This window comes from Solanum stenotomum, chromosome 5 (genome assembly GCF_019186545.1).
Source record: "Solanum stenotomum isolate F172 chromosome 5, ASM1918654v1, whole genome shotgun sequence".
Taxonomy (NCBI): Eukaryota; Viridiplantae; Streptophyta; class Magnoliopsida; order Solanales; family Solanaceae; genus Solanum; species Solanum stenotomum.
Window position 1 is genome coordinate 62,893,878 of NC_064286.1, and position 14,248 is coordinate 62,908,125.

Below are 14,248 nucleotides of genomic sequence, written 5' to 3' on the forward strand. Positions count from 1 at the left end.
ATAAGTATTTCTAATGACAAGAAAAAGAGTAGAACACACTTTGCTTAGTCCATTATTTTGATGTTGAAACAAGTAGGAGAAAATTTACAAGGAAAATTAAGAAAACCAAAACAAGAAAAAGCAACCAAACAAGAAGGAATTACAATATTTTGGCACATTTAAAAATTAATAATTGCCAATATAGCTTATATTAATTCTTATTATTAGGCATTGCTTCTGAATGAGTTAATTGATTTGGATGCTCCAGCTCTCAAAATATATTGGTGATATAATGCAGCAATTGCAGCACCAATAAAAGGTCCAACCCAAAAAATCCACTGTATCATCATACAAAATAAATGAATATTATAATTTAAAAATATGTATTTTTTGATATAAAAAAATTAGAACAAAAAAAATAAAAATTGCTTACTTGGTCATCCCAGGATTTATTTTTGCCATAAATTACAGCAGCTCCAAAACTTCTAGCTGGGTTAATACCAGTTCCAGTAATTGGAATAGTGGCCAAATGAACCATAAATACAGCAAATCCAATTGGAAGTGGTGCCAATACCTTTAATCAATTAGAAAAATATTAATTTCTTATTGATTAACTCAACTTAATTACTAAAAAGAAGCATCAATAGACAGGATTAATACATCAAAGGTGTAATAAGTCCTTGTGATAATTAATTGTTGTATTCTTTAGGTAACTAGTTGCACTTATTTTATTTTGGGAAAACTATACAAATTGGACTCATTAGGTAAAGCATTTATTCAAATTGGACTCAGCTCAATATATTTATCCTGATTGGACCCATGACCCAAACTATTTACCCTACTGCCCCTTTATTCTATTCACTGAACCACTGGTTCTATATTATTGATACTATCAGAGTATATATATGCATTGATGGTATCTATATACTCTGATGTTATCAAGCAGTAATTGAGCAGAAAACACTGCATATTCTTCCTTGATACCATCAGATTATATATTTACTTTAGTAGTATCAAGGAGTAACTAAGTAGTGTTTTCACTAAACCACCGCATCTTCTTCTTTGATACCATCAAATTATATATTTACTTTGATGGTATCAAATACTAAACGTGTATTAGTAGTTAAAACTTAAAAATATGGGGCATGAAAGTAAGGGGGTAGTTGTTCTTTTTCCTTTTGTTTTGGTTTTCCACTTTGTATCCGAAGTCTGTAGTGAAACTCGACTAACTTCGAATCACGCACTTCAAGGCCCATTCCATAAGTGACCTATAAAAATCTTTTACATACCAATGTGTAAGGGCAAAGCTGATTTTTTCAAACGAGGACTCTTCTTTTTAGGGGGATGCAAAAGGTTCATCTGAACTTCCTCAGTCAGAAAATTATACCGTATATATAAGATCAAAATATTTCCCAAGGACGAATTAGAGCAACAAAATATTGAATCTCAATAATTCGTGACAGCAAGATCACTTTGCCACTAAGAACAATTATTATGTAGTGTTGCAAAATTATATACTTACAGGAACATGAGAGTCTCTGGCATTTCTCTTGGGATCAGTAGCAGAAAAAACAGTGTAAACAAGAACAAAAGTGCCAATAATTTCAGCACCTAATCCAGTGGCTGTGTTGTAACCAACAGCAAGTTCATTAGCACCACCACCATACTTAACATAATAAGCCTTTTGAAATAACTTCACTAAACTACAACCACAAATGGCTCCTAAGCATTGTGCTATTATGTAAAAAATTGCTCTCACTAGTGACACTTTTCTAGCCAAAAAGAGTCCAAATGTCACAGCAGGGTTAATGTGTCCACCTGCATATACAAAATTGGAAACCCCATTAAATATATTGTCCGTAACATAATTAAATAAATAAAAATATGTTCGATCTGATAGCTTAAAGTTTTCTCATTAGATATGGTTACATAATTCAAATCTCATCGCTACTTATAATCGTGTATGAGAAGACGTTACTATATAAAAAATGAAGTTCGGTTCGTCACACGAATTGAACAGTAATAGTTTAAATACTCATACGAGATGATGGTCACACAATTTAACGTACCAGAAATACCAGCAGTGCAATAAACAAGAACAAAAATCATGCCACCAAAAGCCCAAGCAATACCAAGAATGCCAACACCACCACATTGGTCACCATCACTTTGGCTCTTGTAGCCAATCACAGTGAGTACAGTGATGTATAGAAACAAAAGTGTGGCAATAAATTCAGCAATAATAGCTCTGTAAAATGACCATTTTCCAAGTTCCTCAGGGTCAATAAGTGGTGCTGGAGGTGGGTCTTGGTAGTCTTTACTAGGGGCATATTGGTCATTTCCATACTCCATGTCCTTAGCCATTTGTAAACTAATAAAAATATTTGTTTTTGAGTTAGAGAGAAATGTGTAAGAATAATTGATTGTGGTGGAGTTGATAGAGAGTGAAGGGTGGTATTTATATATGGATAATCTTGGACTAATTAATTAGTGGAATATTAATTAAACTCACTTTTTAGCCGCCCCATTTTAATTTCTTTTTTGTTATATTAATTTTCTTTCACTTTTTTGATCAACATAGCTCACCTCTAACTTGAGGGTCTTGAAGGTTCCGATATCTAACAATAAAATAACATATTCAGTATAATTTCATAGATGAGATCTGGAAAGGATGAGATGCACATAAATTTTATTTTTGATTTTGAGGAAAATGATCAAGAGGCTGTTTACGATAAATTAACTCAACATTAAAAGCTAATTTCAAAAATGAGAATTGTTCGACACTAAAATAAAAAATAAAAAATAAATAACACCCCATCAATACTCTATGTGTGGGACTCATCTCATGTCAAAGGCAATTCGAATGTTATCATAAAAGTTTAAAATAAAAAAAAAACAAGACATTATATGAAAATGTTAAATTAAACCGACCATCTACATAAACCACAAATTAATTTTCGTTGATAAATAATGGCTTACACCACCGTCCATTCCAACTCAGCCCACAATTTTTTCTTAATTACAACAACTAATATATAGCCATGTCAGGTACAACTGCCATATTCCAATCATTTGATTTTATTAAGGAATTAATGTGTAAAAAGGCATATTAAATAACGTTATCTCCACGAGTTTAGAAAGATAAAAAGGATGGTATTAGTGTGTTCGGTACGAAGAAAAATATTTTTAATAGCAAAAAATTTATATGAATTGGGGATCGGAGGTGGGATGATCAAGCTAAGGGATAGGGGGTTTGGAACGTTGGATGAATAAGATGATACATCAAATATAAAATGTCACTTATAGAACTTGTTTTTCCTATTTTCATTAAGAAAATCATTTTTCTCATTTTTTAAGAACTTGTTTTTCCTGAAAAAAATGTTTTTCAAATTCTGTTCAATCAAATATGAGAAAATAAGCAAACATTTTAAATATTCTCCTCCGTACCAAATACATCCTAATTTTCAAAGTGGTTATAGAGTCTCCATGTGTAGAGCAAGTAAGATCATAGTAACTTAGGATTACGGTAATATGAATTTAGTCAGATTTCAAAATAGTTATTGAACACAAATGAGTTGTAAATAAAAATAGTAAAAAGGATCATAGTAAGGTGCTACTGGTTTTGTGGACTCTATTAATTGGTCGGTTATCCATTGTATTTCTAATAATTAAATTTAAACCCTCACTTTTTTTTAAAACTTTTTTTTAAGATTATGAGTGGATTTGGTACTACTGCGTCAAATTATTTTATATTATATTGCTTGATGATGTAAGAGGTTAAAAATTACCTGCACAACAGTTGTATTTATAAGGCCACTCAATATTTGTGGTGGAATTATATTATTTTAGTCAATAATTACAATATGCTTCAATTACTATATGGATCTCCCAATTACCATTACATTCTATTTAGGTTTTCAAAATTTTGACACTAATCCATACACTGTCATTCCATTAGTCATAGTGGAAAAAATATAAGAGCATTAAAAGTTAAACAATTAGTTTGATAGAAAAATATTAATATCACATGATCAAAGATCGAGTCTTGAAAGTTGTAAAAGTGGTACTCTTTTCGTGTTAAATTATCTATCGTGATTTTTAAAAATTGTTATTTCAAATTATTTGTCATTTTAGAAATTTAAGATAGAATTAATTACTTTTTTATCATTTTATCCTTAGTAATTATTTTTGAATACTACATATATGATATACTTCAATTATAAGATGATGACACTTAAATATAGTAAAGATTTAATCAAGAGAGATTATATTTTAACACATAAAATAAAGATAAAATAGTCAAAATCCCTCATGATTGATGGTTTTTTTTTTTAAGATACGTGAAAGATAAACACGACAGATAATTTGAGACATGGAGATTAAATACTTAAAAAGTAATATGATATGGAATGAAAAAAAAAAAGAAGCTATTTTAGAGGATGTTAGTATCTCAATTGTTCAGCTAACTATCCAAACTTTTACTTTATTGGTGAGAGTCCGATTCTCACTGTATAATCCCTTCTTTCATTCCTACCCACTTTATATTATTTTTGGATTTTTATTTAAGTCAAATAGATCTACATTAATATTTTTGTATTGCAGTGTTTAAGTAGCAAAAACTTCAAAATTAATTTTATCCTAATTAATTTACATCGTCAACCTACAAATAATTTAAGAACAATAATTCAAACAGACAACAAAAAAAATTTCTATTAATAATCTAAAGCATTTAATTAATTATTAATTCAAAAGCAAAATGTACTACAATATGAATTTGCATGTTTAACCCATGCAACCATCAACACCTAAACTCATCCAATTGGGGCCTAATTAAAACTTCAATCTCTCATAGAAACAAATTCCGAGAAGAGTTTAATTTCATATTCTATACGCTGACAGTATAAAAAAAATCAAACTATGTATCATCGTCAGATCCCTCGTTGATCTCTTCCCTAATAGTCTCCAATCCGGACTTATGTGAAGGCTTTCGTCGATACGTTATAAGGGCTGGAGCAACCTCCATCCTACAAGAATGTACATTTCTTGATTCCTTTGCCATATTTGAAAGGAAATTAATTGATCAAATAACAACTTAAAAATTGTGATTTAATTTAATTATTTGGTTATTAGGATATGGTCCCTTTCCTCCTATAGCTTTTATGGAAGAAAGAGATCTAGACCACAATTTGAGTTATGTATATTTTCTTTGTAATTCTTTTTTTAATCTTTTGATGAATTGAAAAGGTAAATATTTGGGCATTATATAGTGGATATTGGACAATGAGTAATAGGCTTGTCCTTAAAAGTAGGACAAAGTTTTATTTTGGTTCTTGAATTATTCAATGGTGAGATTGTTATAAATTTTGAATGGCTTCAATTAAATCCAATACTTTCGATACGAAGCATAATTTAATAACATGACAATGTATGTAAATTTAGTTAAATTCAATAATTACCTACTTAATCTTCTATTGATTTGGCACTCCTGGCCTATACAATTTAATAAATAGGCATAATGAAAATATTTAATATCAAAGTTATGCCCCGGCGTAACTTGAATAATAGAACAATATTAATAATTTTTCCATTCTCTCGAATATGTAGCGTCCAAGTTATTTTTGCAGAACTTCCTTAAACAGAGATAAAATATGAAAAGTAGATTCAAATATCTTTGTGCAAATCACCTAAAGGTGAATCCAAGATTTCAACTTGATAAATTTGACCTTAATGTTTCTACATTGAATTCGTCATATTGAAATTATAGACTCAAAAATTAATATTGTAGAAATTTTAATGATATTTTATATTCATTTTTATGTTTTTCTGTTACAAATAAGGCATCGATTAAAAAGATGTATTTCGCCATCTCCTTGCTTTATGGTAGTTGTTGCTCCGATTCCTGAAGGTATAGCTCTCACCTTCTATAAAAAGACAGCAGCTTGAAGTCGAGACTTCTATGTTACTGGAGCGTGTGTTTCAATTCAATACAAAGTCCAAAACCTTACCAGCCTAGTCCTTAACGGGATGGTATTGATCCCAGGGGCGGCTGGTTAGGCTTAAGGAAAAGTCCTTGGCCTTAGGCCCCCAATTTTAGGGGGCCCCATTTTTTAGTTAATTCGGTAAGATTAAATTAAAAAAAAAATAGAATGAAGACAATAATAAATGCAAACGGCTGGAAAAAAAATGCAAACGGTTGGGAAAAAAAATGCAGACGGCTGAAGTGATATATATGAGTTATGACTATGACTTTTTAACTTTCCAATAAAAAGTTGTGTGCTTTTTTCTTAATGTACAAGNAAAGGTAAATATTTGGGCATTATATAGTGGATATTGGACAATGAGTAATAGGCTTGTCCTTAAAAGTAGGACAAAGTTTTATTTTGGTTCTTGAATTATTCAATGGTGAGATTGTTATAAATTTTGAATGGCTTCAATTAAATTCAATATTTTCGATACGAAGTATAATTCAATAACATGACAATGTACGTAAATGTAGTTAATAAATAGGCCAAACGAAAATAATATAAAAGGTATGCCCCGGCGTAACTTGAATAATAGAACAATTATAATTCTTTTCATTCTCTCGAATATGTAGCGTCCAAGTTATTTTTGCAAAACTTCCTTAAACAGAGATAAAATATGAACAGTAGATTCAAATATGTTTGTGCAGATCACCTAAAGGTGAATCCAAGATTTTAAATCGATAGATTTGACCTTAATGTTTCTACATTGAACTCATCGTATTGAAATTATAGACTCAAATGTTGAAATTTTAATGATTTTTTATATTCATTTTTATGTTTTTCTGTTACAAATAGGGGATTATGAACTGTTATCATCAGCTTGAAAAAGTGTATTTCGCCGTTTTTCTGGGCATCTCCTTGCTTTATAGTAGCTTGAAGTCGAGACTTCTATGTTGCTGGAGAGTGTGTTTTAATTCAATACAAAGCCCAAAACCTTACCAGCCTAGTCCTTAACGGGATGATATTGATCTATATATAATAAGTGAAACCTTGTTTTTATATTTGGCAATTGGCATAATCAATATAATGGTTATGCTCGGCTTTACTAAAAAAGGGAAAAAGTATTAACCATCAGACTCGGTTAAAGATAGTAGTTCCAAGTAAACCCATATATACAAGCTCCAAAAACTGGATCCGCTTCTTGAGTACAAGAATCACTAGTTGATTAATCGGCATTATAAAAATAAAAAGGTCCAAATAGAGTGTTCTTAACTCATAACTCTTTTTAACTAGCAGTTCATTACTAACCTATTGCAATCTCAAACTATCTTCTTTTAAGTTTTTAGATCTTGAATTACCTATGTTTTCACCTCACATTTCTTTGTATATTGGTGTTGCAGCATATGCAAATGCATATGACAAAGAGGGGAAGAGTGATGCATGCCAGCAAATGATCCCTCAAGTAACTTGTGCACCCCTTTGTTAGGGATGATGATCAGACTACGTAAATTTGTGTAATTGGTGAAAATGCTGAACGTGAATGCAATTTCTTACCCATATACATATGGCCCAAGACAAAAACGATTAGATTGAAATATATGTTAAGCAGTGTTCAATGTGATTTTCTGCTGATTCAACATGCCAGGCAATAGCATGTGAAATTGTACACAATGCGGCCAAATTCCTTCCTTCACGCTTTCAGGTCACAGCATCCATTAACAAAGCAATTTCGTCCCACATTTGTGCACATTGCACAACACTAAATTGAAATAGTAAAAGCTAAAAAGCACAAATTCAAAAACCAAGGATACACCCATATTACATAGTAACAGAGCTAAATTTTTATTCACATAAACGACAGTTCAACCACACATAAGGCAATAACATAAAACTAAACCAGTAAAGTCTTAAAACATCTTTCCACCAAAGGAGAAGAAGAAACCACAGTTACAAAAGCAATAAATTCTCAAAAGCCACCACGGAGACGAAGAACAAGGTGAAGAGTTGATTCTTTCTGAATGTTATAGTCAGCAAGGGTGCGACCATCCTCCAGCTGCTTACCAGCAAAAATCAACCTCTGCTGGTCTGGGGGGATACCCTCCTTATCCTGAATCTTCGCCTTCACATTATCAATGGTATCTGAGCTCTCCACCTCCAAGGTAATCGTCTTTCCAGTCAATGTCTTGACAAATATCTGCATTCCTCCTCTCAAACGGAGCACCAAATGGAGTGTGGACTCTTTCTGTATATTGTAATCAGCAAGAGTCCTACCATCCTCAAGCTGCTTGCCAGCAAAAATTAAACGCTGCTGGTCTGGTGGAATCCCTTCTTTGTCTTGGATCTTTGCCTTCACGTTATCAATGGTGTCTGAACTTTCAACCTCCAGGGTGATTGTCTTGCCGGTTAATGTCTTCACAAAAATCTGCATACCACCCCTTAGGCGCAGCACCAAATGGAGAGTTGATTCCTTTTGAATGTTGTAATCTGCTAGAGTCCTTCCATCCTCAAGCTGTTTCCCAGCAAAAATCAACCTCTGCTGGTCAGGTGGGATGCCTTCCTTATCTTGAATTTTAGCCTTGACATTGTCAATGGTGTCAGAACTCTCAACCTCAAGGGTAATAGTCTTCCCTGTCAATGTCTTCACAAAAATTTGCATACCACCACGCAGACGAAGGACAAGGTGGAGGGTGGACTCCTTCTGAATATTGTAGTCAGCAAGAGTACGACCATCCTCAAGTTGCTTTCCAGCAAAAATCAACCTTTGCTGGTCTGGAGGAATGCCCTCCTTGTCCTGAATTTTTGCCTTAACATTGTCAATAGTGTCTGAGCTTTCAACCTCAAGGGTAATAGTCTTTCCAGTCAAGGTTTTCACAAAGATCTGCATGCCACCACGCAGACGAAGGACAAGGTGGAGTGTGGACTCCTTTTGTATGTTGTAGTCAGCTAGAGTTCTTCCATCCTCCAACTGTTTACCGGCAAAGATCAATCTCTGCTGATCTGGAGGAATTCCTTCCTTGTCTTGGATTTTTGCCTTGACATTGTCAATAGTGTCAGAGCTCTCAACCTCAAGAGTAATTGTCTTCCCGGTCAAGGTTTTCACAAAGATCTGCATGCCACCACGCAGACGAAGGACAAGGTGGAGGGTGGACTCCTTTTGGATGTTGTAGTCAGCTAGAGTTCTTCCATCCTCTAACTGTTTCCCAGCAAAGATCAATCTCTGCTGATCTGGAGGAATCCCTTCCTTATCTTGGATTTTTGCCTTGACATTGTCAATAGTGTCAGAGCTCTCAACCTCAAGAGTAATTGTCTTCCCAGTCAAGGTTTTCACAAAGATCTGCATGCCACCACGCAGACGAAGGACAAGGTGGAGGGTGGACTCCTTCTGGATGTTATAGTCTGCAAGAGTTCTACCATCCTCTAATTGCTTTCCAGCAAAGATCAGCCTTTGCTGATCAGGAGGAATTCCTTCCTTGTCTTGAATCTTTGCCTTAACATTATCGATTGTGTCAGAACTCTCAACCTCGAGAGTTATGGTCTTGCCAGTAAGGGTCTTAACAAAGATTTGCATCTATAATTTATCAAAAAGAGAAGTCATTAGACAAAACGGAAAAACTAATAATCCAAAACATAGGTGAAGTAAATCAAAACCAAACAAATATGAATCCATAATATGAACTAATTCCATATTACATGGATGTAGATGTTTTACATCAATTCGCCAAACATACAAAAGTTGATTGCAAAAGACTGAATGAAAATAGTTTGATATACATTAAATCCTCATGACAGCATGATGCAATGAAACAATTAATACAGCAGGAACCATTGGATTGAGGTAAATTTATCGATATATGTCTATAAAATCAATTCAATTCAGTAAGTTCTCTCGAGGTAAAAGAGTTCTTTTAATTAAAAAAAGATGTCTTTTTTCACAATACACAAGCACTAATTGACTCAACATGAAAGTAATTTATTTTCCTTTGTGGAGAAAAAATACGCATAACATGCCTTCTCAAGAAGGCAGCCCTCTAACTAAGTTTCTGTACAGATGATAATCAATACACAACATTGAAAATTATCATACTACTAAATTCTTAACTATTTAACAATCACAAGCCAACACACAGATAACCTTGCCAATTATATTTCCATCTTCTTCTAACTCAACAACTTTGTATAGCTCAAGGATTCCTAAAATCACATCACCTAGATCTAAATCTAATAAAAGACATGGAAACATAACATCCACCATCAAATTTATGTAGATCTACTTAAATACATATATACATATAAGATCTGTCTATACAAAAACAAGCAAGCCAACTCCGTGATACAGAAACAGATAACATACACAGGAAAAAATTGTGATATGATCAGATCTGTAGTCAAATCAAATCGAAATTCACATATTTACAGCAAATTCCGTGATAACACACCGAGTAGATTAATTAAACAAAAACATATAACATACACAGGAACGAATTGTGATTTCATCAGATCTGTGATCAGATAAGATCGAAAGTAACAGATCTAAAGCAAATTCCGTGATTTCCAACCTCCACCGACTCAATTTATCAAACAAAAACAGATAACATACACATAAAAAACGGCGATTTCATCAGATCTACGGTCCACTCAGATCGAAATTAACAGATCTAAAGCAGAACATCAACGATTACAAGTTACGCAAAACATCAAGGAAGATTAAAGTGAAACCTCGAGATTAAGGAAATCATAAGAGAGAAATCTTACCTTGAAACGGTGCTGGGAATCAAATGAGAGAGAAAGCGATCGATCGAAAGCAGGAGAAGTAGATTGAGAAAAATGAGAATTGAGAAAAACGGATACAGAAGGGTTCTTTATATAGTAAATGAAAGGCTACCTTTTCGTATGAAACTTCGGGTTAAGTGGGATCCACTTTTGATTCTTTCTAGATAAACCATTACTAACTTTTTTATAATGATGCACCTGCCAACTAATATTAATTTAATTAATACTCATTAAAATATAATATTTGACCTGTAATTTTATAATAAAGTAAATAACAGTAATAATTGTTTTTTATCAACTTGTATTATTTGTTATATAATAAAATGTATATATAAGGTATAAGTTTAGTTTATACTAATATAAAAACACTGAAAAAACTCCATGGAAATAAAGATACTACATGATTTTTCTCATCTATCATAATTTTGGGATAGAATTATCTAGTATTTGTTATTAGCGAAAGATGACATGTATTGTAAGTAATTAATTGAGAGAAAAAACATTATCGAAGAAAAAGTAAAAAAGTTTCAAAAATAGTATATATATATATATATATAATAATTTACTTTAATAAGTATCTTCTACCAAATGGCCTCTTTCGACTCTGCTAGAGCCAATAGACATAGTCTTAGACTTGTGATCTAACACATTGTCTTTTGATTAGTCTTGTGTTTTTTGTATTTATATAACTTTTTTCCTCTTTTATAATATGAGTTCGAATGAAATTAGCATAATTAGTCGAATTAATTAACATAATTAACTATAAATATTTTTTATTTTTTTTGGTCAGGGTAACTATAAATATTTACGTATACATATTTATTTATATATATTATAAGAGACAGTTTCAGCATGCCATTTAATTGGCAAGTGAGGATATTTTTGTCATTCCAATTTTTCAAAGTGAAAAGTATTGCATAGAAAAATTGTACTATCAGCCTTATTATTTGGGTCTTCTTAACATCTTTAGAAAAAAACCTATATTTTTCTACTAAATTACAGATTATGCCTTCTATCATTGAGTATAGTGAGGTCCATTTAATTTTATCATTGACACGTATACAATGATTACTTTATTGAGTTTCTATATATTTCTATTTTTATTCTCTACATATTAAACTCTTTAAATTTAATATAATTACATAATTTCATAAAATTTTATTATTTAGCTTTTATATTCAAAACAATTTATTTTTTAATATTATATATATATCATTAAATAACTATATAAGATTATTAATAGTCATATTTATATTTTTAAAGTATAATTAATAAAATTATTTTTTTCTAAAATAAACTCCTAATAAATAATTTATTAAGAAAAACGTCAAATTAATTTAAATCAAGTATATATTTATTAACTCGACGTAAGTATTCAAATAATATTTCACCTTTGTGAGGTGTAAATACAATTCACCAATATTTAATTATTAGAGTTTATATTCTACACACAATTTATCAACATAAAAAGATAAGAAATCATAGCATGTTTTTCTTTGCAAGTAAGTTTTTTTTTTTATTGAACTTTTAATACTTTTGCAAGATCAATAAGAATTTTTTCTTTTTGAAAAATATTGAATTGCTTTTTATTATTAAAATGTCGTTATGGAAAGAAAGGGCAAAAAAACACATTCTTTCTTTTAAATTATGTGGTATAAATTAACCAAAAATTTACTTCCTTTATCTGATTTTTGTGAAGTAATTTAACTAAATATTGATATACTTTTTTTTTACTCTTTGAAATATTAGGGAATTTTACTTTGGAATAAAAAAACTCTATATCAACATATTTGGGGTCCATAATTATAGGTTCTAATGTACAAGATTTTGATAAATTAAAATCTTTAAAGTTAAAACGATTTTTAAACATAATAATGTTTTAAAAAAAAATTGAAAAAATAATGTCATACAAAATAAAATTAAAAAAAAAAATTGTGATTTCTTCAATAAGGGGTTTGACCCTTACTCCCGAGAGAGAATTAACTATAAGGTTGCAAAAACATCAATGCTTATTATAATCCTAAAATATTCTCTCCGTTACTATTTATATGTCACTATTTTTCTTTCACTTATATAAATAAAATATACATACCTATCTTATAAAACTTGACTCCAACAACTAATATATAATTTTGATATATATCTATGTGTCACACTTGCAATATACTTAATATACAATATTATTATATTTATATATGTGTCACACTTGCTATGTTGGGCCATGCTGGCATGGCCATCCACTTCTAGTAATATGTATAAAGAGAACATTCCAGAAAGTACAAAAGTGTGCTCAACATGTTGTGAGATTCTAGAAACTTCCGGCATGTTCCCTCTATATAGTGACAATTTTATAAAACTTACTAGATAAGATTGCGTCACGTGTCCCTATTTAGTCTTCCGTTAAAATTGCGTCACGTGTCCCTATTTAGTCTTCCGTGAAAATTGTGCCACGTGTCCCTATTTAGTCTTTCGTTAGAGTGAAGGGCATATATGCTCTAGCTTTTGGACGACAGGGGCATCAATGTCCCAAAAGTATGATGAAAGGTATCTGCATACCATTTACGATAGTTCGGAGATATATTTATCATTTTTCCCTATCATATTAGATAATTGATGGATTGCGGCATTGCAGACATATATAATATATATGTTTCTCCCTCCCTTACTATAGTGATTAGTACAATATCTCATGGGGGACTCTTTACACCTGCGACACTCTTACACATTATTAATTTTAGTATGAACAATATAATATAAGAGTCCAACATCAATGAATGAAGAATTAGAATAAGATCCGACTCTAATACCATAAATAGCATTTGCATTGTTGAAACTTTTTCAATGGATGTTTTGTATAAAATAATCAACAACTAATGCATTTTGTGAATAAATAATTTTTCAATAGACTTATTTAGAGCATTCTAACAAATTAAATTTATTTTTAAAAATAACATACCCATTAATTATTATTTTTTAAAGTCATGGACTCAAGAGTAACAAAATCAAAGTGAAGTAATTATATATTTAAAAAGTATTTTCAAACTTATTAAAAGGAACTAAAACAAAACAATTTCTTCTACATTTTAAAAGAAGGATCCTACATGCATGTTCTCCTAAAACCCATGAAGTATCAAAATAAAAAACTCAAATTATAAATTAATCATGAAAATTTTAGAGGGAGAAAGAATAAAGAATGGGGAAAAGAGATAGGTTTCTCAAATTGGCGTTACAAATTGGTCTTCTCATCCGTGATGATTTTGAGTTGTCGACTGAATCTTCAGGGAATGAATCTGATTTCGAATGTTCATGACCCCATTTAATGTGTATTTGAAATTGTCTAAGGAAGAAAATCGAACAAAATGTAAAAAAATCTGGAAAAATTATTTAATTGGTTGGATGAGAGATTTAATTATGACCGCTATCTTCTAGGCTCTAGAGATTCGGAGTAGATGAAAAGGCGACTTGAATTTTCATTTTTATAAATTGTTAGAGATATAGAAATTTATTGAGGTAAAAAATGGTGTTTATTATAGTTA

The 14,248-nt window shown here is 31.1% G+C and overlaps 2 protein-coding genes across 2 annotated transcripts; both read right to left on the reverse strand.

Moving 5' to 3' along the window:
• Window positions 1-25: 25 nt before the first annotated feature.
• Window positions 26-2,403, reverse strand: LOC125864817 (aquaporin PIP2-1-like). Its single transcript, XM_049544900.1, has 4 exons — window positions 2,049-2,403; window positions 1,502-1,797; window positions 413-553; window positions 26-317 (listed from the first exon to the last, which is right to left on the reverse strand). Exons 1-4 carry the CDS (start codon window positions 2,341-2,343, stop codon window positions 204-206), a joined length of 846 nt encoding a protein of 281 aa, XP_049400857.1. The 5' UTR covers window positions 2,344-2,403; the 3' UTR covers window positions 26-203.
• Window positions 2,404-7,760: 5,357 nt separating this feature from the next.
• LOC125864799 (polyubiquitin-like) lies at window positions 7,761-10,784 on the reverse strand. Its single transcript, XM_049544882.1, has 2 exons — window positions 10,695-10,784; window positions 7,761-9,510 (listed from the first exon to the last, which is right to left on the reverse strand). Exon 2 carries the CDS (start codon window positions 9,508-9,510, stop codon window positions 7,909-7,911), a length of 1,602 nt encoding a protein of 533 aa, XP_049400839.1. The 5' UTR covers window positions 10,695-10,784; the 3' UTR covers window positions 7,761-7,908.
• Window positions 10,785-14,248: the final 3,464 nt, after the last annotated feature.